This window comes from Anopheles maculipalpis, chromosome 3RL (assembly GCF_943734695.1).
Source record: "Anopheles maculipalpis chromosome 3RL, idAnoMacuDA_375_x, whole genome shotgun sequence".
In the NCBI taxonomy this organism is placed as follows: Eukaryota; Metazoa; Arthropoda; class Insecta; order Diptera; family Culicidae; genus Anopheles; species Anopheles maculipalpis.
The window spans coordinates 74,313,849-74,337,978 of NC_064872.1; the positions used below are offsets into that span (position 1 = coordinate 74,313,849).

Genomic DNA, 24,130 nt, shown 5'->3' on the forward strand with positions numbered 1-24,130 from the left:
ATCGCATTATTGATCATAAGAAGCAAGAGCATGTTGAGCTTGGTATGGGTCATTATTTTGAATTTATTAAAAGAACCTTGCTTTTTTAATACATCTATTCTGCACAATGCATCTGCTTCACAACTAAATTACGATAATCTACTTTGATTAACGTTTAGTTTCTAGCATTGAACCATAGTACCTCACTGCACGTCTAGTATGCATTCTCATCGCTTTTTTGACAATGTAAACAAATCCCTTTTTAAAGCCCTACTGTCAACCCGTACCAAACGTCAAAACGTTACAAAGCACCGCCACCTTGAATTACAACACATTGATCAACGCGAAAGCGAACGGGGGTGAAAAACTTTCGTCGTGGAATTTTTGCACGGTTTCAGTGGGATTTTCCTGTGCGTTCCGTTTTCGCTGCGATCGTAGAGCATTTCCAATACGTCTAATTGCGCTTAGAGCTGCGGAAGGTAATGCAGAAACCACCTGCCGAGTGTGCCAGCGTCATAACCCCCATTCTCCAGCAGTAGTTTGCGACGTTACATCCGCCTTGTTTGTGTGATGGAATTCTCAGTGTGATCCCGATCTTGTTCCAGCACGGCCTCACAGCATCAAAATTGCAGGTGCAACAGCAATGTGTACCCATCCGATCCGGGTTCCATTATTGTGGTGACGCTCCGTTGCTGGTAGCTGCCAAAACGGTGCGATATAAAATGCAACGAAATTGAGTTCGTGAACGTGAAAAATTACCTTTCATGATAGTGAAATGTGTCCCTTGACTCAGCATTAAATGCGGTTGAAAGAGGGTGTGTTTTGGTTCCGTTTCATTTCGTTTTGTGATTTAGTTTGTTATATTTTTTTCGCTGGTTTCGCGAGTTCCGAAGGGCAGCCGTAGAAGTGTACGTGCTGTAGTTTGGCGCTTCAATAGAATATATTAGGTCAGGAGCGTTATCGGTGAATTACGATGTTTACGATTATCGTCGAGTGTTGTTCGGTGTAAAGAGCGATTGTCATTGTGTGCGTGCGTGACTCATCAGGAGATCAATTCCAATAGGGCCTCCGGAAGCAGCCCTGATTCCACAAGCGCACTTGATCGAGGTTTGATCGCTCCGTAGAGCTTGTCGGAAGCGCGTATGTTTGTTAGTGTGTGTGTTTGTGCGAAGCATTGTGACGTGGCAGCTGATCGTGATCTAAGTGTGTAGCAAGAGCACCGGACCAACCGGCAGCCGGCCGAACAAACCGAGGCCGCGACAGAAGACACCGGTGCGTGGGGAACACACAGTATGGAAAAGTTTCCTCTCAAAGGCACGAGCAATCTTACGATATCATCCGCTGCTACGAATCATCCCTTGAGCGCTGATCATACGTCTTATCAGTCCGTTGCAAGCAAGGTAAGGTTATTTCCCTTTATTCATATTTCATTTTAGCCTGGCACCGGCGCAGGATTTATTAAAGAAGCCACCGGGGTGGACAAACACTCGGGGAAGGGGACCTGGGAAGGTTTTCCTGTGTTCCGTGTTTGTCCGGATGATAACTTCATGCACGAAGTAGGCATTGTTTGCTGCAATCATTAGCAGGCTGTGTGTGTGCCGGCAGCCGTGTGGTAAAGCGAGAAGCATCCGTGAGCAAATAAAGATCCCCGCGCCTAATTCCCACTGTTGGAGTTGAAACTCATATAACCCAAAAACAAGAATGTAAAATTGCTAAATGTAACCGTATCAGTATGCTTTACCTTTGCATCCGTTTCGGATGCTCCATTTATTTGTTGCCCTGGCAGCACAATGCCTTCTAGATCGCATCATCTCATCACACTGTACGGTGAGATGATGATGTTCACGATGTGTCTGTCGGCTTTTTGCTACAAAACAGGACCGATTGTCCCGCTTATCAAGCATAAAGTGCGAGCAAAGATACAATTGTAGGCCTTTATGCTTCGGTTCTACCTTTATCAGCAGCGAGGTAAAGGCTCGTGTGTCAAGCTGGTGCTTAAGTGTAAATTTACAATCCAAACTAACAAGAGGAGCAGATATATATGACGTTGAAGAGAAGAAACAGGAATTGGTTCGCTTTGGGTTCAGGCTTCAGTGTGGTATTTGGAAAAGGGCAAAGAAGGATTAATAGAAAAGAAAATGGTATGCTTTTGAGTAGCTAATATAGGTGTGCGAATAAGTTTTCTTTCTTTTAGTTAATCTAAAACCGAACAAAAATCCATGACAATTTATACTCGCTTTAAAAATAGTACCTATTTCTGTCGGTAATTTGTAAAAATTAACTAAACAATTTAATTAACATTTAAAGCTACTTAGTGGAATAAGTTCAGGGAACTACTAATGCTGGTACATGAAAAAAATACATTGAAACGTATCAATAATCAACAATAAATTGTGTAATTTAGAGAGGAATGCATGAAGGTTATCAAGACATTATTCCTGCAATTTTCAATTCCCATCCAGATCGTTCCGCCTAAGCGAGGGCTGGCACTCTATGTGGTATCAACAAGTTTAGTATGCCATTCGATGGTCGGCATGATCTTATAGGTCGCTAAGCCAAGAATATTTTAGCAATTTTACACTGAATTTTGTATTTTTTTTCCATGACCGTTTTAAATTTCTTTAAGAGAACAATCGCCAACTTACAAAAGAGCTTTGAAAGCCTTCTGATGCGATGTATCTTACAGACCATGGCTTTTTCATGTTTAGACTATCCTTTCACTAATCGAATTCAACAGTTTTAAAGTCCATCTAGAACTGATAAAAAATTTAAAATCTATAAAATACCATTAAAAACCACCAACAACTATTTGCATCTACTTTCTTGATGACCTAATTCTATGCGATATGCACCCTGCACCATCGCACTTTTGCAATTTATCTCCACCTTAGCGTGTGTGGTGTTCGCTGCTGTATTATGCATAAACAAAAAATAAAACTTCTTTTCATCCCACGTCCTTTTCTCTCCTTCTCAACTGTTTGTTCTCATCGAGCGGACGAAGAAGAAAAAAAAGTCGCGACTTTATTCACAAACAAACATGTGCTTCCTTCTAATGGATATATGCTCTGTTTTGCCTGTATCTCGTTTCTTCCCTTGCGAAAATGGCATTATTGCTGGCTCCGTCACACTAACACGCACGCACCACCCACACGAGCATCACCCACCACCACCCCGTTTTACGCGCGATCTAAATCTTCTCATCTGTCGGCGAAGCGCGTCCAAAGCGGCGTTTCCTGATGCACAACCCTCTCAAGTTAAGGGTGGTTCGAGAGAGAGAGAGAGAGAGAGATAGAGAGAGAAAGAGAGAGAGAGACAGAGATCGGGAGAGAGTCTCACCACACGCCATCCTCCCCATTTGCCACGATCATGCGCAATCGCAATCGTGTCGGGATTGATTTTTGTGTGGCCGCCGTCCGTGGTAGAGGCAAGTATATCGGACCACTCGCTAGTCGCGCGTGTATGTGGTGTAATTTCTGGTTCCTAGGCTAGGTTCCTGTGTTATCAGGCAAAACTCTCAGCGCAGCAGGGCACACACTATCAGTGAAACGTACGACGTTCGTGGAATATAGGGTTAGTGTATACCATATGGTCCCCCGGTGGCTGGATATCGGCGATCGGCGAAGTATCATTTTCGGGGTGGATTTCTGAATGTATCCCCCCCCGAGGTTCATTCGTGCGTATTTGGTGTGCCGCGCTTCGTAACAACTGTCTAACAATCAGGTTTGACGTCACGCTTTTGTACGCGATTGAGATGGATTTAGTCAAAGAGTGCATCAAAGATGGCTAGGAATAAGCATCCAACAGTACATACAGTTTGAAGAATTTTATAATCCCCAACCCAAGTAAGTCACTTGCTCTTTGGTTGCTGTGGTTCCCTCGCTCCTTCAGAGCAGAGCCCATCAATTGGAGATAACCTTCCCGTATGTGTGGCTCTCTGTGTATCATTCGTCAGTGTCAATTTGGCACTAAACAGCTGAGAGTGCAGAAAACGGTTCATCGTAGCGAAGAAAGTACCACTCCCGTTTATTAGGGCGAAGTTCAGTCTGGATCCAATGTGGCAAAGGTTACAGGTATTGCTGTCCTTTACGGGAGGGGACGCTAATCCGTTGAGAGAGGTGCATCGGAACGTGTGTGAACTACACCGGGAGAACTAATTAAACATTCAATCGTTAGTGCCAAAAAATCGAAACCTTTTTGCCACATCAGCCAACGTAACGAGGTTTAATTACACATTTCCGCAAATCTACACCATCCGGGATTTAGTGAAAGCATTAGTATTTTTAATTTTTAAAAAATACCTTTCCCCTATTTTTGTTCTGTATCTGCTGTATCTTGCCTACCCACCGTGTGTGCGTGTGTGTATGTAGACCGGAAAGGGTTCTCCATCGTCCATCGGATCGGAACGCATCACCACCTCCCTGACGACAGCGCCCGGTGTGCCGGTGTACGAGGCGGACGAGGACGGCATGATCGACATTACGCCCGGCAATGGCGGCCTGACCAACCCGAACTACCCTTACACGTATGCGGCGAATGGTGGCCGACAGGAAGGGGTCGGTGCACCGAGCGCTAGTGGCGGTAATGGTGGTGGGCCAAATGCTGGTGCCGCTGCTGCTGGTGGGGCCTCCGCCGGCAATGGTGGAGACGGTGGTGGTATATCGTCGCCCACACATACTCGCTTCGGGCGCGATTTTCATCACTCTGATCATGAAGGTAAAGCCTAATTCCGTTCCTGCACACCAATACAGAGGATACACGTGTGGTTCCGGTTGTACTCTGGTGGCTTTGTATGTTTGTGCTCCGAATTTCTGTCCCAATGAAGTTTTGTGCTTGTGTGCAATAAGGCTTTCCCATCCTGGTGGTGGGAAATTCCGGATGGTCTCAGAATTGAGCCGGAAATGAACGTTTAATCAGCCGTTTTGAGATAAATCTACAAAGAAAAAGAGACCACTAAAAAGAATCCTTAAAAATCCCTAGAAAAGATTAGAAATTGTTTTTAGTTGAATTTGCTTAAGATAAAAGAAATCAGAGCTATTTATGGATTCGATCATTCCGCAAACGTTTGTGTTCATTCTCTGCGAAGGAATCATGTCCATTTGTGTTCATTTGAAAAACGCTGTAAGGACTTCGAAGTAGGATTGGATTATTATAAATATTTTATTATATCTCCGAATTAAAAAATACTAAAATTCACTAACAAAATAAATGATTATTTTATAACTAAGTAGGGAGCAATACGGCCTGGCCGTCCCTTATGAATAAAAAAAAAAAAAAAAAAAAACTAAGTAGGGATATTTTTTACAAAGTTCTAATCTCCTTAATTAAAGGAATCAATCTGTAGAGTAAACTTTATTTTTTGTATCTCGCTTATGTGGTCTAATATGATATAAAATCACACTAAACTAAGGGTGTAATAGATGAAAAATCTCGCAATAATAACTCCGCTTGTTTTGTCAATCACACACAGATACATTAACCGTTTCGTTTTCCGGTAAAATGGAAGGTAAAATTTTACAATATTTTCTCGTACATTTTTCTGTTTTTATATTTTTACTATACGCTATTCATATGTGTGTGTTTGCTTGTGTATAACGGATGGAAGAGTTATATTTATTTTTCAAACAAAGAAATATCGGAATTTATTGTAAAGCTTCATTAGTAAAGACACAGTTGTTCCTCTACTAACTGGGTGTTGATAAGTCTCAAACCTTTATTTATGTTATCTAATCCTTGCATTATACAAAATTTAAAATTAAGTTTAAGGTGGAATTAAATCGCATGTTATGAAATTCTAATTTTAAACCCCTTTAAGAAACGTACTTTAAAAACAAAAAGTATTGAAGATAACAAAAAAACGGCGGTTAATGTATTTGGTTCGCTTTTTTTCGATCACTGTTTCGAGAGTATTTTTGTTTGTTAATTTTTCTGTGTGGTAACGTTTTTCTTTTGGGTTTGTTTGATGTAAATAAACCATCCGATCTGGGAGAGCCAGTTTTGCTTACTTTTAATTTCCTTTTTCCTTTTCCATTTCCTCGACCACCAAAAACAAAAAAAAAGGTATATCATTTGCCGGCATGACGGACACAAGCGACGACATTCCCGGCATCGGACAGTACGATGATTTTCACACAATCGATTGGCAGCGTGACATTGCGCGGGATCGTATGCGACATCGGTACATCGTTAAAAAGCGACAGGATTCATTTTGGGATCTTCTAAAGGTATGAAAGCTACTGTTGAGGAAAAATATTCGTTTTTTGTTTATTAAATTTGATTGTTTCTTTTACTTTTAGGGTGCCCATGATGCGTGGTCCGGCTGGGTGTGCGTGCTGCTGGTCGGCCTCTTTACCGGTTGTGTGGCCGGTGTGATCGATATCGGTGCGAGCTGGATGACCGATCTTAAGTTTGGCATCTGCCCACAGGCGTTTTGGCTCAATCGCGAACAGTGCTGCTGGTCGTCGAACGAAACGTCCTTCGACAGTGGCAACTGCTCACAGTGGTACGCCTGGTCGGAGATCTTTACCTCCTCCCGGGAAGGGTTCGGTGCGTACGTCATATCGTACTTCTTCTACATCATGTGGGCGATGCTGTTCGCACTGCTGGCCGCATCGCTCGTTCGGATGTTTGCACCGTACGCGTGCGGGTCTGGTATACCGGAGATCAAGACGATACTGTCCGGGTTCATTATACGCAGCTATCTGGGAAAGTGGACGCTGATCATCAAATCGGTCGGCATCATGCTGTCGGTATCGGCCGGCCTTAGTCTTGGTAAGGAGGGCCCGATGGTGCATATTGCGAGCTGCATCGGCAACATACTGTCGTATCTCTTCCCGAAGTATGGGCGCAATGAGGCGAAAAAGAGGGAAATCCTTTCGGCAGCTGCGGCGGCCGGTGTGTCGGTCGCGTTCGGTGCACCGATCGGTGGTGTGCTGTTCAGCTTGGAGGAGGTGTCGTACTACTTTCCGCTGAAAACACTTTGGCGTTCGTTCTTCTGTGCGTTGATTGCGGCATTTATACTGCGATCGATCAATCCGTTCGGGAACGAACATTCGGTGCTGTTCTACGTGGAGTACAACAAACCGTGGATTTTCTTCGAGCTTGTCCCGTTTATTGGGTTGGGAATAATTGGAGTAAGTGGATCAGATAGCTACTCGTATTGTCCGAAGGATACTAATTTTATTTTTTCTCAAAACAGGGCTTCATTGCAACGTTTTTCATCAAGGCAAACCTTTGGTGGTGCCGGTTCCGCAAGTACAGCAAACTGGGCCAGTACCCGGTAACGGAGGTATTGATCGTAACGTTCATTACGGCCGTTATTGCGTATCCGAATCCGTACACGCGCATGAACACGAGTGAACTCATCTATCTCCTCTTTAGTCAGTGTGGCATTTCGAATCAGGATCCGCTGTGGTAAGCGCGATTGCTGTTTGTTTGTCCATTGTGTTAAAAATTATTAACCAGATTATCTAACCGATTTGTTTGTTTGATTTGTCCCATTTTTAGTGACTACAATCGTAACTTTACCGATGTCAATTCGGCCATAGAAATAGCGGCTGCCGGACCGGGCGTACACAAAGCGGTTTGGTTGCTCATTCTAGCGCTCGCTATGAAATTGGTCATGACGATCTTCACGTTCGGTATGAAGGTACCGTGTGGATTGTTTATTCCTTCGCTAGCGCTTGGAGCCATCACTGGCCGTGTGGTTGGAATTGGTAAGCAAATCACACCATTCTAGCTACACTGTTCACTTCAATTAAACAATGTTCCGAGAGTTTTTTTCTATTTATTTAACGAGGCTTTGAGTGCCTTGAGGTTTACAGAAAAAATACATTTTTTGTTTGGGAGAATATGGAGGCGACACAGGAATAATTCCGGAGTCGACAGCGATTTCGGTTTTGAATTCAAATTTAAATCCCCAGTAGACTCTGGAGTAATCCGCAATTGACTCCGGAGCATTCGCTGAATGCTCCTGACTAGCAGGCCGAATGTTTGCTTCCTTTCTAACCCTGTTTTAATGAGGAACAATGTTGAATGCATAAATTAGTGTCAGATTGATCAGCTATTGTTAGTGATAATTCCTGGAAATAATAATTAATTACATTTTTTGTTTTTCATTTTAGGCATGGAACAGCTGGCGTACAATTATCCAAAAATATGGATCTTCTCTGGCGAATGTTCCACCGGAGATGATTGCATTACGCCCGGGCTGTATGCGATGGTCGGTGCTGCTGCCGTGCTCGGAGGGGTCACAAGAATGACCGGTAAAGTTTTCATCTTAAAGACGAAAAACTAATCAATTTTAGTAAAACATAATCGATTCTTGCACCTTCCACAGTGTCCCTTGTGGTTATTATGTTCGAGCTAACCGGTGGCGTCCGATACATCGTACCGCTGATGGCGGCGGCCATGGCTTCCAAGTGGGTTGGTGATGCGTTAGGGCGACAGGTGAGAAAGCTTTCTAACTGTATGTGCCGGGTTTAACGGTCTTTTCCCTTTGTAAACATACAGGGCATCTACGATGCACACATAGCTCTTAACGGCTATCCGTTCCTGGACAGCAAGGATGAATTCCAGCACACAACACTAGCGGCGGACGTGATGCAGCCAAAGTAGGATTACTCATTTCACGAAAACAAGCAATGCAGAGTTTAAATTATACTTCCTTTACGCAATTTTTCTAGACGCAATGAAACTCTAGCGGTGATTACTCAGGACTCGATGACGGTGGACGACATCGAGACCCTACTCAAAGAGACTGAACACAACGGCTACCCGGTGGTTGTGTCTAAGGAGAATCAATATTTGGTTGGCTTCGTGTTGCGAAGGGATCTTAATCTAGCACTAGGTACCGTAAAACCGAACAATCATTTGTTTACAATTTTTATCTAATAAATGATCCTTTTTCCATTTTTTTATTGTAGCTAACGCACGACGCATCATTGACGGTATCACTGGCCAATCGCTGGTAATATTCACCTCCGCCCAACCGGTCCAAAACCTTGGCCCGTCGCCATTGAAGCTGAAGAAAATCCTCGACATGGCTCCGATCACCGTGACGGATCAGACACCGATGGAAACGGTGGTCGATATGTTCCGGAAGTTGGGCCTGAGGCAAACATTGGTCACCCACAATGGGTAAGTGAGGCGGGATTGTGACAAACGGGAAAGCCAGATAACTTAACGATCTTTTTCTTCCTCCCCCTCTGCACAGGCGACTACTCGGTGTAATAACCAAAAAAGATGTCCTAAGGCACGTCAAACAGATGGACAATGAAGACCCGAATACTGTTTTGTTTAACTGAGCGCTTAGCTATTTATAATGATACATATATAGAGATATTATGCTGGCCTCCATTCTGTCCTTCCCCCTCCCGCGCCCCTGTTTCCACGTGATCGCCACGCCCGTGGTCACCTCTGTCCTGCGCTGTGTTGTTGTGTTTGGGATCGATGTAGGTAGCTATAATCTTTAATACACACACATCTTTAACAGATTCGTGCTTATATTCTTTAGACGTGCGACTGTGCGAATGCGAGCGCTGATAATAAACACGATGAGGGTTTTTTTTTTCTAAAATTTGGAAAACAAGAAAAATACGGTGCAATATTTAAATGAAACAGTGGAGCGCAATAATATTTTGTTCAAGAAAGCAATAGAGAGAGCCTCTTCACAAGCGTTTTAGTCGAACAAAAGGTGTAGCATTCAAAGCTAAAGATCACACTTCCAAAAACATGAAACTATTACTACACAAATGATTATTAATTATTTATATTATCTCAAGAAGCATTACGTTTTGTGATTTATTCTTCGCTAGTAGGTGCAAGAACTAGAGGCGGATATCAAGTACGAAGTTTATATGCAATGTGTCCAATCATGCAGCAAATATCACCAACCGCGGAGAATGACTCGTGCATTCTCTCGTCCAGGATCCTGACCTTATGATGTAGCAGTATCATAAAAATTATTTTTTACACAATAATGTGCAATCTAACCTATGATGATGATGATGATACAGAGGGTGGACGAAAAACAGTAACGATTAGTGCTGAACAAAACACACACACAAACACAACTAGGCAAATTACATTATTACTCATGTAAAAACGATCGTCTCATTGTCGTCGTCGTTATGGTGCGATAGTAGGAACAAACAGGAAAAAGGGCAAATGGAAGGGAAAGAAAGTTTAAGAAGGAAGCAACATTATAATAAAATTGTATATTTATGTAATAAAAAAAAACTCTTGTAAAAAAAACATGAAGGCATTCAACCACACGGATTTGATGAAAATAAGGGACATGGGGTATTTTTAAGGAAGACATGGTGCATTCAAAAAAAGTACAAATATGTATTCCGATTTTTCATACGCTTACGCTGTCACCTGGTGGTCGATCCACCCGTCAGTGGTCAATCTGACCACATACTAGGCTAATATCTAGCAGAGTCTGGTTTTTATGAAGAATGGGCACGTTTACGCGCCTGGAACATTTAACAAAAACTCACAATCAATTCAAAGATGACGGTTAAAACATAGGATTTTTTTTCTTAAATTAAAGCTTTATTCAAGAAAACAATGCCTCTTGGGTTGGTTACAGTATCTTTTACCGTTTATTTTTTTATGTTAGGGAAACTTTTCCTGCAGCTTTGTACGTAATGCATCCACAATGGCTCCCAGTGGTGTACGATCGATGAGATTCATATTTTCTTGCGGATCGATCAAATGATCGTACAGCTCTTCGCCGTAAATTACACTCCAGTCTAAAAAGGGCAAGAAGATAGACAAAAAACAGGGTTACAAGCTTATCGATTTCCGGGTTCGAGTGATCATTCGTACCTCGTTTGAAATTAATCGCGTCAAACCTTATCCAGGCGGTGTACCGGAAGCGTTCCGTACGCATGCTGTATCCCATAATCTTGATGTGCTTTAGCTTCGGTTCGTCACTGTTTGGTGAGATTGTTGGGTAAGTTCCCGGACGTGGATATTGGCTGTAAGCGATCCACTCATCACGATCGTCCATATATGCGGAATAATTCGAGATCAGCAAGGATAGCAGGGATTTCCCTTCCGTGCATGTAGTATCTTTATGGGGTCGTTTCAAGTTACACGTTTGTACCGGTGGAAGCCCGGCAAGATCTACCAGTGTGGGGAAGAGATCCAACAGCTCAACGACATTTTCGATCTTTTGTCGATCGTTGCGTACCGGCAGTGCTGGAGCACTAACCACAAGCGGAACTCGTACAGCTACATCATAGTTGCTGTACTTGGCCCACTCCCCATGCTCCCCAAGTGCCCAACCATGATCAGCAGTAAGCACTATGATCGTTCGGCTTTGATCGATCTCCTTCAACAGCTGTCCGATCAATTCATCCACGTACGTAACAGCGGCATAGTAGTGTTGCCTTATTCGTAGCTTAAAATCATCCGGCACACGGCCGTAAGGAAAGCTAACGTTAAGCTGCTGGAAATCGTCTCGATTGCGTACGTCCAGAAAGGAACTCCAAGCAACGCTGGGCAACCCGTACGGTGGATAGTCAAGATCGAGCGTTGAAAACTTGGAAACCGAATGCTGTTCAAGGTACTGCATCGGGATACGGAACGGAATATGTGGTTTTCGATAGCCTACGGCTAGAAAGTAAGGATCTTTCCCCATAGTTTGAAGGAATCGTTTCGCTTCTATGGTACTCTCAATATCCGGCAGGGTGTGGCCTGGTTGCATTTGGGGTATCACAGGACAGAGAAGATTCCTTTTTAATTCTCCATTCTCAAGGTCAATGCAGACGGGTGCGTTGGAGTACTGATCGGTCGTTGGATGGTAGGCCGGTTCGGACCAACTCAGCGGGTAATCGTCCGTAAAGTTTGATGACGCACCGGGATGAAACACCTTACCGACGGAGTGGGTACGATAGCCGTGCTGTTTGAAGTACTGCGGGAGCGTAGTGTAATTGCCGGATGTATGGCGCCAGTAGCTGTAGAAGTCGTACAAGCGCACCGTATCTGGCCGTCTGCCAGTGAGCATCGAATTACGGCTCGGAGCACAAAGCGCTTGCTGGAGGGATGTTCAAGAGTAATCGATAAGCACACAACGAAGAAAATGGTGCAGTTTTGTTAAATCGCTCACTTACCTGTGCGAATGCATTTTCAAAAAAGTATCCATTCTTTATAATCCGATCTATGTTCGGTGTTATGGCTTTCTCATCGCCATATCCATAGTTAATAGCTGGGCGAAAGTCATCCAAAATGATTAGAAGCACATTCGGACGGTCAACGATTTGCGTTTGGGATACTTTTATTAAAATAATCCAAAAGAAAACGGAGAACAGACACACCGCTTTGTTGCACCACATTGTTTGCGTTCTTAACTGCAACTGATAACGTTCTGACTTGAGCTGTGCAGGGGATATGCTGTTCCAAGGGTTCTCCAAGGGGATTTCAAAAGCTGAAATATTCATATGAGACAAAATCAATGCCTTACATCAATTACATTATTGCAGAATTTGGCTTGAATTTAGCTGAAAACCAAACAGTTTTATTTTCTAAAACAGTTTATCCATTTTCGAAGTTATCGCAACGGACTATTTTGAATTTTGACAGCTATTTGTTGTTGTCAAATGATTCGGGCAACTGTCAAACACATACTGCTCGAAAACGATTTGTTTACAAACGAAAGGTAAAGTACATTTTGGGAGTCCCGCGGTTTTGTCGATATCGCCACATTAATCGCGTATTATGTCTACGTTTATTAAACGAAATATCAAAAACAAGGGCGCTAGGAAGCGCAAACAATCGTCCGACTCGGGTACGGTGCAGTTAAGCGATAGTGCAATCGGACATAAATGTTAATTCTCTCTTCCCTTTCGCACAGATGAGGCAGAACAAGAATCTCCATCATCGTCCGTTGTTGTCACACAAGATAAGCGCAAGAAGGCGAACCCAAACGTTCAATCTACTTCAGCCCTTAGGAAAAAGCAAAACCAATCATCAACCAACCCCGACGCGTCGCACTCGAGCGAGGATGAAGCGAGCGTTGTCGTGAGCTACAAGTCCAAACGGTCAGCCCAAGCAGAAGGGCCGCGCGATCAGGGTGCAACGGCAGAGCTGGAAATCGAAACGGAAAAGGATCGCGATGCACAAGCCATCTATCAGAAGAGCATCGACATCAACAAAGAGCTGGAGGGCAAGGAGGATGACAAGGTGTACCGGGGGCTGAACAATTACACACAGTTTTACAAGAAGAAAGATAGCGCCCAAGGCAATGCTGCATCGGGCATGGTAAGGAAAGGGCCGATCCGAGCGCCGGCCAATATTCGATCCACCGTCCGGTGGGACTATCAACCGGACATTTGTAAAGATTACAAAGAGACGGGATATTGTGGGTTTGGCGATAGTTGTAAGTTTTTGCACGATCGAAGCGATTACAAGCATGGGTGGCAGATGGAGCAGGAAGGTCCGGGCGCTGGCCATAATCATGGGGATGATGATTCGGATGGGGATGATACGAAGTATGAAATTCATTCTGATGATGATGAGCTGCCGTTCAAGTGCTACATCTGTCGAGAGAGTTTCGTCGATCCGATTGTAACGAAGTAAGTGAAATGAAATCGATCGTCATGTACAGCAGATCTATTTAAAAAATAATTCATCCTTCATTTCAGATGTAAGCATTACTTTTGCGAACGATGTGCTTTGGCGCAGTACAAGAAGTCCACGCGTTGTGCGATCTGTGGAGTGCAGACGAATGGAATGTTTAATCCAGCTAAGGAGCTCATTGCACGACTGAAAACTAGAGAGATGGAGGAACACTCCGATAGTGATTAAGATCGATCCTTCTGCGCTGCAAAGTAAAAGAGAATTGATAACTTTACCGTACACCAATTTCGTTGCGTTCGAAAAATTATTTTGATCAGCATTTTTCCCCAAACGCAATCCATCCGGTCGACCCATAGTGAGCAAACTGCTCGAAAATCGTAAACATCACAACAAACCACCTGTCAAAGCTGTTGTTGATAACGAAATGCGAAATAGCAGAAAACAAAACGTCAACTAACCATATGTAAAAATAGCCGCGTAATACGATCGTAACACGCACTGATCGGGTTTTAAATTGATCTTATCTGCGAATTTAGTAGTTTTAATGTAGTGTGCATACACCTGTTGTGCTTTAGTTGTGTTGCGAGAAATAGTTTTAACTCGAATGTCTAGTCCAAAGCAGTGCACCAACCCTCTGCTTCCGGTAAGTCTTCCTGGTTCGGGGTTCGGGTTCTTATCGCTCTTTGTTTTGAAGTTCTTTTCCCTCATGTGCGTGTGTCGGGTAAAAGGAGTACGCATATATATCGGTGACAAAAATACGCATCAACAATCCATCACACTACACGCACTATGCGTATCGTAAACAATCAGAGAGATCAACCACTTTTTCACGTTGGTAATCGTGGCAGTACCGCCGTAGTTGTAGCAGTGTGCGATGGATACAGATGCACACTGGGTAGGCCAATTACGATGACCTTCATACAGCATACTACCAACACCACCAACATCACCACCCGGTGGGGGTTTGGTTTTGAACGGGTGGGAAGGGTGAGGGCGGATGGAAGGTAGCGAACGTCACAAACATTCCTTCCTAGTAGAATGTTGCGTTGCTATCCGAAAATGTTACCAACTCTGGTGAGAGACCTTCGCACAACACAAGAAACAGCAACTGGCGCACTCTAGAAGAGATACGCTGTGTCCCATTCAGATGTGTGTCGTCGATTGTAGATGTGTAGTATTCAAACAGTTTGCGATTCGCGATCGGGCAGCATGCAACGGCAATGGTGTTGGTGGCGCAACACAGAAGGACAACGACAAGCCACATAGTTCGTCGTCGCTGGCAAGCTACTGATTGCTAATGAATCGGGAATTGATACAAATTGGCCTCGCCCGTTAATTGATGCCACCCGAGCATGCAAACACACCCGGTCGCGGTGCGAGTTGTATGATAGCTTCAGTCAACGAACCCCGCACGCCGTTGGAGGATTCGATGGATCGCGAGGCCAGAAGCCTAGTAGAAGATGAAACTTGAAGATGAAAGATGAGTGGGAAGGATGTAACATAAATTTACAATTCAAATTACGTCCCATTTTATGTATTCATAAATACGTACTTTAACGTATGAAGTAAGACACTGCTTAATAGATAATATTTGGAAGGTGTAAGTGAAGTTTTTATCCCTCTTTCGAAGAGAGAGAGAGAGAGAGAGAGAGAGAGAGAGAGAGAGAGAGAGAGAGAGAGAGAGAGAATCCCAAACAATCAAAACACCTTGACCTAATTTGATCCTTCTGGCGCTCACGGAGTAGTAACGTAACCTTGATAATGTGACAGCCTATTGCTGCTCCAATCACCCACGAAAAGAAATCAAACCGGCCACATGGTAATGGTGTGCTGCTGCCGGGTCAGTCTACGATGAAGGCATGCACATGATCGTAATCGCAAACATTCCCATATCAGAAGCTTTTGTGCTGTAAGCCTTCCGGAGCACATTTATCTCGGCGATAAATATATTCGCACATTGCGAATAAAGCCTACCGGACCCTTGCTCAGCGAGATATGAAATGAAGTGACAAGGGATGGTAGATTGAAGATGGACGGATGCATGGAAGAAGGATTGACTATCTTTAAGTAGAATGAAACCATTTTTCCGATTTATTTTGTAACGAAATAATGTATTGTTAGTATATTAGTAATTGGAGCTAAATATATACTATTTCCGAACTAAATATATACTATATTTATAAGTGTCCAGTAGTAAAAATCGTCTGTCTAACACTGCTTGGCAAAAATACTTCTATAATGTGCTATGCCCTTGCATGTTCCGTAGAGAATCTGGCAATTGACATGTTTTGAATTTTGTATGAAGCGTGTCAATTAAGTGTTAATATTTGTCATGAAGGTGTGGTAACATTTTTTTCTCTGAGGGCTTCCAGCTCTACAAACCCTCTCCATCATTCTTATAGGAACCTCGGATTGACAAGTTAACAATGCTAATAGCGAGACTAACAGGTTTCAAGTTAGGTAAAGATAGTATAACATTAATTGGATAGCACAGTTCAGGCAGAGTTAGCAAATGTAAGCTGTTTTTTTGCGATTGAAAGGAAAATGCTTTTAGAAGCTCTTTATAAATGCTAGCGTCTCAATCAGAGATCTCAACATCCAAAGAATCCAAAGAGTCCTTCAGATCCACGGACCCTGTGGTCCAAGGGAATGGCGTTGTTTGAAATCCGATAGGTCAAGAGTGAAAGCTTTGCCCCTAAACACCATTGTGCGCTTGGCTATATCATCCCGCTTAAGGATCCTCGATACGTGTTGCTCTCGGGAACAAACCCGGATGTAAGCATCCGCCGTTGATGGGTTAATCACGCGAAGGGATGGCCGATTCCGGACACTCGCCCGGTTGTTTGCTACTTGTGTGTGATCTACTTGAATCCTTTTTTTTTCCGTTAAGCACTGCTGAAGTGCGGAACCGAGATCCGCAAGCGAAAGGCAAAGCTGAAACTTCTCCCGAATCTAAAAAAGATCCTCCCAAAAGCGTCTATAAATTAGTGAATATTCTACATTGGAAATCACCTGAAAAAAAAAACACCAAGAGTTAATCAACGAGTTGAAGTTGTGTTCCTTCTGATTTTTGTTATTTGCAGATCGTGCTACTCTAGCGAGGGTTTCGTTTTTGGGTGATCGCTATTGATTTAAGTGCACAACTTGAGTGTGTTTGTGTATGTCAGTGTTTGTGTGTGTGTGTGTGGTTGTTCGGAAACAAAGGACAACATGGCAAACGAACCGGAAGCAAAGCGTGCAAAGTTTCCCGACGAACAGGAATCACCTTCCATCGAGAGGGAAGCAAAGGAAGTAACTCTTACTAAGATACATTCAATACTGGGCGATGAGTTTACTAAGCCTACACCATTGGTGGAGGTGTACATTGGAAGCGTTACCGATAATCGCCACCTTTCCGAACTAGTGCCAGCACTTTCGCGAATACTTCCGATCGGGGATCTACAGCATCTGAAGCGTGTAAATCGAGATGGTACGATCATGCTGGCTCCGGTCGATAAGTTATTGGAGCAACTGCCAGCCGTACAAGGGCAGGATGAGCAGCAAGAAGGTACCATCGAATCCCGCCTTGCACAGTTTCTGCGCTCGGAAGGCTTAGACTCGGCAGTGGTCGATGGTCTTTGCAAGAAGTTGAAGGTTGTTTCGGTTCCTGCGATGCAACCATTGCTGCGGTGGCAGTACGAAACTGCGAATCAATTATGGCCGTGTAAATTTCACCCAAACCGCCACACTGAAGCTCTTTACACGGACACACTGTTTGGAGGGCAGGAAGTATCGGGTCACCGACGATTAATGGACATCTGTCTACAGCTGGCAGCAAACTTCGACAACCGGCCATTTGGAGTGTGCGTTAATCCACAGCTTGGCGCACGCATCGCAGCCATTGCGTCGGGACGCAGTGAGCAACATCCAATCTGGCACTGCCCGATGGTACTGATCGATATGGTAGCCGTATCACAGAACGGTGGCATATGGCATCGCAAACCGGACGCTGAACGTGGGTGTAAGGACTATAATGCGCTGCGGGACGATGGATTTCATTACGGTGGAATCGACACACAGGCAGAGAGGTTCATTCGCGAACGGTACGGTAACGCGGTTTGCCTTGGAGCGGAACCGATCCGAACCGGAACATTGCAACGGCCGGAATCGTTGGATGGCGGGGGTGTATCGGTACCGGTGGATAATCTTGCCAAATACGGACCTTACCTGTGTACCGGGTATGACGTCTATCTCACACACGAACCCTGCATAATGTGTGCCATGGCCCTGGTACATAGCCGTGTGCGGCGTGTTTTCTACCATCATCCAACACCACGCGGAGCGCTCGGGACGCTGACGAAGCTGCACACGGTAAAGGATTTAAACCATCACTACGAGGTGTTCCGGATTGCTTAATGTAATCTGTTGGAGGTGAAGTGTAACGATCTTGAGAAAAGAGAGAGAGAGAACAAAAAACCCTCCTTTGAAGCATATAAGAATGGAGAAAAAAGAAACGATAATAAACATCCCTAAAAGAAGTATAAGTTGTTTGTCGCTGTTTGTTCGTCGATGATCGTCTTTGCGGTTTCTGGATAACCTGTTTCTCGGGGGATTTTCGAACTGAAAGCGTAATTTTGTAGCGTAAATTATCATCGTTTCTACGGCCAGCAATGGTACAGTTTTGCGGATCTTCGTCCACCACCTTTGGTGCGGTTCGCGTCGAGCGTAACGCCACCATTGAAAGGCGTCCGTTTACGGATACCAGAGGAATATTGTTGCTCGGACAAAAATGTTCGATCGCCAGTCATCATCACGCGTCCTTTCCGCGATTGAGGTCAATTGGACGGGGCAGGTTCTTCCCCCGTGTCCGCAGGCTGAAAAGATCGGTGCTTCTGTTGCGGGGTGTAGAAATCTGACATCGGTGGAGGTGTAGATCACGTTAAAAAAGTATGCGGGGTTCGTTCATCATCGTTTATTTTATTGAGATTCTTCAACGCCAAGACTTCGGGAAAAAAAGAAGGAGAGAAGAGGCATATCGGGAGGGCGAGACCGAGTCTACTTGAACACTGTAAACGGAAAAAAGTACAGTACACGAAGCAATTAACGCTACTTAGACAAGTTGGATGTTTTCTTAGTTGTATTACGCGCAAAAGTCAAGAGTTTGGAGCTGTATTTACACAGAATTTAAAAATGAAATTATTCTTTTTCTTTTGGAACTATGTACATGCATCCCACTGTACTGCTACTGATCATTCCGCACAGTTGTCATCGAAACATGGATACACTGGTGGTCTTTCTGATACCATCAACCAATAGGCCAATTGCTTTGCCGTTTGCTCGCCGGAGAGCAAAACTGTATTGAAATTTATTTGACAGTAAAAATAAAGAGTCATCTTCAGCCGTTTCCCTACAGATCCCTTGTAGTATAAGGCAACTCAAGCAAAGGTTGCGATGTACGATAAGAATCTCTCTCACAATGAACTTGACCATCGGTGGAGGTTTCGGTGTGCGGCTTTTTGATAAAATCTTTCCGCCATCGCAGATATAATGTCATTAGGATGGTGGAATGAATTTATCGCTTTTTAGTGTGCAATCATTTCCAATTTGTAGACTGCTTCGCTCAATAGATTTGATGGGTTTATTTTGGTTTTTTGGTTGTGGTAGCTAATGAAGCTATCTTGAGAGTTGTGCAGATTGAAGTTGGTTGAAGTAGTCGTCCAAAAATTGGTGCTTTTCTTCTTATTGGCTTATTGGTGACCTTCGATAGGCCACATCGGCCATCCTCTGGCTTACTAGACTTGCTGATATCCCACGAAGTTGGATAGTCAAGTCCTCATTACGAATTAACGGGTACCTGTATGCGATTTGAACCGCGGTCGTGTCGTATAAAGACAGGCACTGCTGTCATCTCTGGCACCGAATCGCCCACAAAAAAAGGAATTACTTCTCTTTAAAAAGAGACAATTTGTGCAAGTAATGAAGTAATAGAAGCACAAAGAACGATGCGTTTGAAACATGCCGTTTATCAAACAATAATTTGATTGATTGTCACCTAAACTGTGCGGAAAACGGCAAGTAGAAAAGCTACACCTCTCTGGTGAAAGCCAGGGGCAGAAATGATAACATATTTACCGGTGCTGTGCGCCATCATTAGTCCCGGGGGTATATTGTGTTAAGCAAGCCCAACCGATGACACCCTGATCGGGGTGATGTGTGTTTTTGGTGCAACTCGGTGTGGCGACCATAGTAGACGTGTGATGCGGGTTGATGTTTTTTTTTAGTTGTTGTACCCACACAACCGGTCACCGATGTGGACAACCCAGTACGAAGGGAGCGAGCAAGGATCCTACCGGGCGGGGGCAACCCAATATTCAGATGCATTGCACGCGGCGATGGGCGGTGTGGAGAGTTGAAAACTTGAAAGCTGGTATTTCCCCGCCGTTGTTGTTTGCGTGCTGTGTGCCAACAGGTTCCGTGCCGAAGATACACTCTGGCTTCCGCCGGGGCCCTCTCGACCGTTTGTCGCTTGCGGCAGGCACAGCAGCAGGTTTTGTTTTTGTAGCCCACGTTTGGGGACCGATTAGTGCGATGTAAAGTAAGTTGTTTTTCTTGTTTCCACTCTAAAACTAAGGGAATGGCGTGTGGGTAGGAAAAGGTAGAGAATGATAGCTGAGCCGCTGAGGTGACGCGGAACATGACGTGTAAAATGTTGGAACCAGCGCATGGAACCTTTTGGACAATGGATCGAGTGAGAGTGAGGATTGGTACGAAATGTGGCTGATTAACGCACGCGGAAAGGAAAGGTCATTTTAGGGCACCATCATCATTACAAAGGCAACGACGGTCAGGGCGCTCAGGGAAACCGGAAAGGGAAGGAACCGAATCACATTAACAAATCACATTGGAAAGTTTTTTTTTGGTTGTTGTTTTGCTTCGTATATGTTATTGTTTGTCCTCTGTCGGGTCTCATTATCCGGCGGTGCGGGTGTGCTTTGTAATTCCAGTTTTTCGGGTGTCCGGCTGTCATTACCTATTCATGCTGGAGGAATGCACGTAATATAAGGTTAGGGAGAACTAGGGGGTAACTAAGCAGGGGCAGAAGCGGCCATCATTACGAAATAATACTGGTCATCACAGAAATCGAATTAGCGTGCTACAAAAACGACGAATACGATTAGATGTTGTGAGCAGCGATTTCTACTCACGTGACCGATTAAAAGATGACGCGTCGAAAAATTGCGTCCAAGCGTTCGAAACAGAATGTTGTAGACGTTGAAGATTTTGTTGGTTGGCCTGTTTTTTTGTTGTGAATTTTAATGAAAGGGGAAAAACTCGATCGATGATGAAGCGCCTACATGGCGGGCGAGCATCATAGCTATCTCTCAAGAAAAAAAACATCGAACGAAGAAACAGCTGACAACGTCTGGCACTAAACTAGCAGGTAAAACGAACGCACGAGGTGTTAATTTTGGTGACGCAGCATGGGCTTTGTGTGCGTGTGTTTGAGTGTCTGTTGGAAGTTGTGGACCAGACAAGCTAGACTGCGTTATCAACCGGGGATCGGCGTATCTCAGTCTCGTACGGGATGTATGGAAAGCTAATCCTGAAGTAGTTCCCGATGCTGCTACGATACTACTCTTGCTTAGCAGAGATGAAAGAGATGTGCTGTTGTCAGTAAACATAATAATGTGAGATTGTGCGTCTATTTGCACCATAAATCGGTGCAGTGTGTGTAGTGTACACTAGAGGTAAATAAACTTATCACTCCGATTGAAAATCAATGGGTGGCTAACTGTACCCCGTAGCGTTCGTACTGAGTTCCCGCCGAGGGTTATCTCGCGCAGTCACGTTGATCCTCGTGGGTAGATCACACACATCAGGGAATTCGCGCTGGTATGATCGCGCTTCTGTGACGTCTGGACAGCAGGAGTTTACTTTTTAGAGTCTCCATAGTAGACAAATTAACACTAATTTTCATTTCAATTTACCCAATTGATTGTGCGACGTTGTGACGGTTAATGTGCGGTGTGTCCGGTATATCTGTCACGCAAAAAAAGGAATTTATAAGCATCCGTAAATTAATTAGAGCTTTTTTGCTGTTTGTTTGTTTCCCTTTTTCCTACAGAAATCGTCCTCTTTCGGAGGTGAAAACGTGCGCTTTGCAAATGTATGGTGAGACGTCGTAGCCAAAGATTGATCGAGAAGAAAGATTGCAAGGTGTTACAAACTGTTGTTTGGTGGCGACTGCGATGCTAATACTAAGCTGTCTCAGAGATCTAGCTGAAGATTAGATCGTCCAGAGAGTGTACTGTGCTCGATGTAATACGGTAGCATTGCAACAAGATGGCGCCACGTGTCATTACCGTCCGTCACGCGGTTGCAAAGGATTACGGAAAGGATTTGCAGGACTTACTACTGCGCGTCGCTCGAGAACCGTACAGACGGCAACACACACCCAGTTACGTGTAGTTGCCGTGGTGATTGCGCGCGAAGAAGCATTACAAGACAGAGCCGAGATCCCCATAAAGCCCAAACTCTCACGCCTCCTACAAGGGAGCAACCTCATCCAGCAAAGGGAGTTGACGCGGGCAGGTTTATTGGGTTCAATAAATTTCAATTTAAAAGCAAAACAACGCTTGATTGTTGACGACCGACGCGCCATCGCATTGCCGCCGGAGGGGTGGGTGGTGTCATCGCACGGCACCGCGTACTAATTCCCGGACCGATGCTCCAGTGCTAGTAGAGTTGCAGTCCATCTTGGAAGTGTTCCACCACCGCCTTCCGTTCTCCGGCGATCATGTGTGTATCGACGGGAAGCGCCACCCGACCAGTGACGAAGACGTCAGTGAAATTAGCAGCTCGTCCGAGGGAAGGCGTGTGATGGCCGGTTAGGGGCCAATTTCATCCTTTTTACACCCTCATTCACACAGACACACACTACCTGGGTGTCGCGGCAGCACGACTAGTTTGACCGATGGTCGGTCGGTTTAGGTCGTCCCATTGTGTGCCGCGTTCTGGACGAGATAACATGCCGAAAATATCGCTGTCCGCTGCAAAGTGACCCGCTTTAGCTATCGTTTTTGCTCATCGTCTTGACAAACCGTGCCGTACTGTCGCGCGAGCAGGCCGCGTTGTGTTTCAGCGCCTATCTTACGTATCGCAAGCACACTGAGCACAGATAGCCCCAACACAGTTTCGGAGTAAATTTTGTCAGTGTTCAAAGAAAAATCGGAGGTTGTGCGAGATAAACGATTGCACCAAGAACGATTGCCAAGAATCAAGGATAGTAGATAATTTTCCCGGATATAGAAACCTAGCGCTGTGGTGGTGAGGCGTTCCTGAGCAGTCTGCTTGTCCTTGTGGCGTGCGTTGCTGTTTTTCACTTGATCCTCGAGGCCGTCAAGGCACCAACGACTGTGATTATGGATAGTGACAGCCCGGTACAGGAGTACTACATTAACGACTAAGGTGGCCTGCTGGTGGCGTGGCAGGCAAAGGACTTGTACCTCCAGAACGCCTTTCCTACCTCGTGATCTTCCCCTGTGTGTGTGTGCCTTCTCCTAGTGATCCTAGTTGTAACGGTCATTTCGTGTCCAACTGAACTATAAACTATTCTGATTTTTAAAGTGAACGGATCGATAAAACGGATCGAGTGTTGTCGTGGTTTTCCGCGGTGCCACCCGCCTTTTCCGGGGCTGGGGTAGGAGTTGCCGACTACGGATGATTTGCGCGTCAATCGCTTATCACCCCTTACCCAAACGCACGTTGCCTGCCAGTGTGTGCGTAGTACAGTGAGCTTTGGTGTGTGCGTAAGTGGGAAGAACGAGCTCGAAAAATTCAAATCGCGTAAAACCGCGGATTGCCTTAATCTCGCGCACGCGTCCATACAGCGGCAGATTTCTCTCAGCTGGTGTGGATGTGTTTGTATGTACGGGAACAGAGCATCGAAACGGTGAAGAGATATGTAAGTAAAGATGGAAAGGAAATCCTCCTTGTGTTCGGGCCCGGTGGGAAGGGAGTCGTTTTTATGAAACCACCACCCTGATGGGTTGTGGTCTTCATGTATGTAATAACATACCTTTCACACCAGACACATAGACACCCATAGCGTCCGTATCACAATCGCTAATGATTTTATGTGTGTTTTTTCTCTCTCTTTTTCTCGTTTCAAAATCCCCATTACAGAACCGTGAACCGTAGAGTGTGTTTTACACGGGAAAGAGATCGCGGGACCGGATCGCGTACGCGTTAATTGATCGCTCGCCGTTAGGGACACCACAACAGGTTCCGGACGCACAACGCCTTTTTGCGGTAGCGCGCGATATACCTACCTACCTCTCACACACGCAACTATTAATGTGTCCCACCACTTGGTGGACCCCTACCACTGAGTCTTCTGGTTAAGCGGTTTTAGTTACGAAACAAACGTCGTCCCGTGCAGGCGCGTTGTGTTTTGCTCTCGCGCATCACTCCTTGGATGGTTGCTAAAAAAGCTAAAAAGAAGAAGAAAACCGGTGTAAAAGAAAAAAAGTGTTAAGTAAGCTCGAGAAAGCAGAGCAGTGTTGACCCATACCAAGGGATTGAAAAA

General features: G+C 44.7%; 5 protein-coding genes across 9 annotated transcripts in view; 3 read left to right on the forward strand and 2 right to left on the reverse strand.

Moving 5' to 3' along the window:
• LOC126562508 (G protein alpha o subunit) overlaps positions 1-24,130 on the reverse strand; it is a 287,823-nt gene that overhangs the window by 59,672 nt on the left and 204,021 nt on the right. The window lies entirely within an intron of this gene.
• LOC126561582 (H(+)/Cl(-) exchange transporter 3) lies at positions 1,235-9,346 on the forward strand. 3 transcript variants are annotated; one of them, XM_050217814.1, is made up of 12 exons: positions 1,235-1,379; positions 4,347-4,692; positions 6,037-6,200; positions 6,273-7,109; positions 7,175-7,389; positions 7,483-7,691; positions 8,100-8,240; positions 8,315-8,424; positions 8,488-8,588; positions 8,661-8,824; positions 8,901-9,114; positions 9,191-9,346. In XM_050217814.1, the coding sequence occupies exons 1-12, from the start codon at positions 1,272-1,274 to the stop codon at positions 9,279-9,281; spliced, it is 2,700 nt and encodes an 899-aa protein (XP_050073771.1). In that variant the 5' UTR covers positions 1,235-1,271; the 3' UTR covers positions 9,282-9,346. The 3 variants fall into 3 exon arrangements, with proteins under 3 accessions (XP_050073771.1, XP_050073773.1, XP_050073772.1); XM_050217816.1 differs by lacking the exon at positions 4,347-4,692 and having other exon boundaries at positions 1,256-1,379; XM_050217815.1 differs by lacking the exons at positions 1,235-1,379; positions 4,347-4,692 and adding an exon at positions 5,461-5,482.
• On the reverse strand, positions 10,597-12,320 carry LOC126562036 (iduronate 2-sulfatase). Its single transcript, XM_050218448.1, has 3 exons — positions 12,099-12,320; positions 10,810-12,022; positions 10,597-10,733 (listed from the first exon to the last, which is right to left on the reverse strand). Exons 1-3 carry the CDS (start codon positions 12,318-12,320, stop codon positions 10,597-10,599), a joined length of 1,572 nt encoding a protein of 523 aa, XP_050074405.1.
• On the forward strand, positions 12,679-13,793 carry LOC126562636 (E3 ubiquitin-protein ligase RNF113A). Its single transcript, XM_050219192.1, has 3 exons — positions 12,679-12,772; positions 12,839-13,559; positions 13,629-13,793. The coding sequence occupies exons 1-3, from the start codon at positions 12,703-12,705 to the stop codon at positions 13,789-13,791; spliced, it is 954 nt and encodes a 317-aa protein (XP_050075149.1). The 5' UTR covers positions 12,679-12,702; the 3' UTR covers positions 13,792-13,793.
• Positions 16,774-17,958, forward strand: LOC126562420 (probable inactive tRNA-specific adenosine deaminase-like protein 3). The gene has a single exon (XM_050218932.1). The coding sequence runs from the start codon at positions 16,774-16,776 to the stop codon at positions 17,956-17,958; it is 1,185 nt and encodes a 394-aa protein (XP_050074889.1).

What these genes read in the sequence shown, in the direction of transcription:
- LOC126562036 (XM_050218448.1), bottom strand. Translation starts at nt 12,320, where the DNA reads ATGTGGTGCAACAAAGCGGTGTGTCTGTTCTCCGTTTTCTTTTGGATT. An exon ending in TTGAAAATGCATTCGCACAG is followed by an intron (nt 12,023 to 12,098) that starts GTAAGTGAGCGA and finishes ACATCCCTCCAG; the next exon opens with CAAGCGCTTTGTGCTCCGAG. An exon ending in CGCGATTAATTTCAAACGAG is followed by an intron (nt 10,734 to 10,809) that starts GTACGAATGATC and finishes TGCCCTTTTTAG; the next exon opens with ACTGGAGTGTAATTTACGGC.
- LOC126562636 (XM_050219192.1), top strand. Translation starts at nt 12,703, where the DNA reads ATGTCTACGTTTATTAAACGAAATATCAAAAACAAGGGCGCTAGGAAG. An exon ending in CAAACAATCGTCCGACTCGG is followed by an intron (nt 12,773 to 12,838) that starts GTACGGTGCAGT and finishes CCTTTCGCACAG; the next exon opens with ATGAGGCAGAACAAGAATCT. An exon ending in GTCGATCCGATTGTAACGAA is followed by an intron (nt 13,560 to 13,628) that starts GTAAGTGAAATG and finishes CCTTCATTTCAG; the next exon opens with ATGTAAGCATTACTTTTGCG.
- LOC126562420 (XM_050218932.1), top strand. Translation starts at nt 16,774, where the DNA reads ATGGCAAACGAACCGGAAGCAAAGCGTGCAAAGTTTCCCGACGAACAG.
- LOC126561582 (XM_050217814.1), top strand. Translation starts at nt 1,272, where the DNA reads ATGGAAAAGTTTCCTCTCAAAGGCACGAGCAATCTTACGATATCATCC. An exon ending in TCATCACTCTGATCATGAAG is followed by an intron (nt 4,693 to 6,036) that starts GTAAAGCCTAAT and finishes ACAAAAAAAAAG; the next exon opens with GTATATCATTTGCCGGCATG. An exon ending in GTGATGCGTTAGGGCGACAG is followed by an intron (nt 8,425 to 8,487) that starts GTGAGAAAGCTT and finishes GTAAACATACAG; the next exon opens with GGCATCTACGATGCACACAT.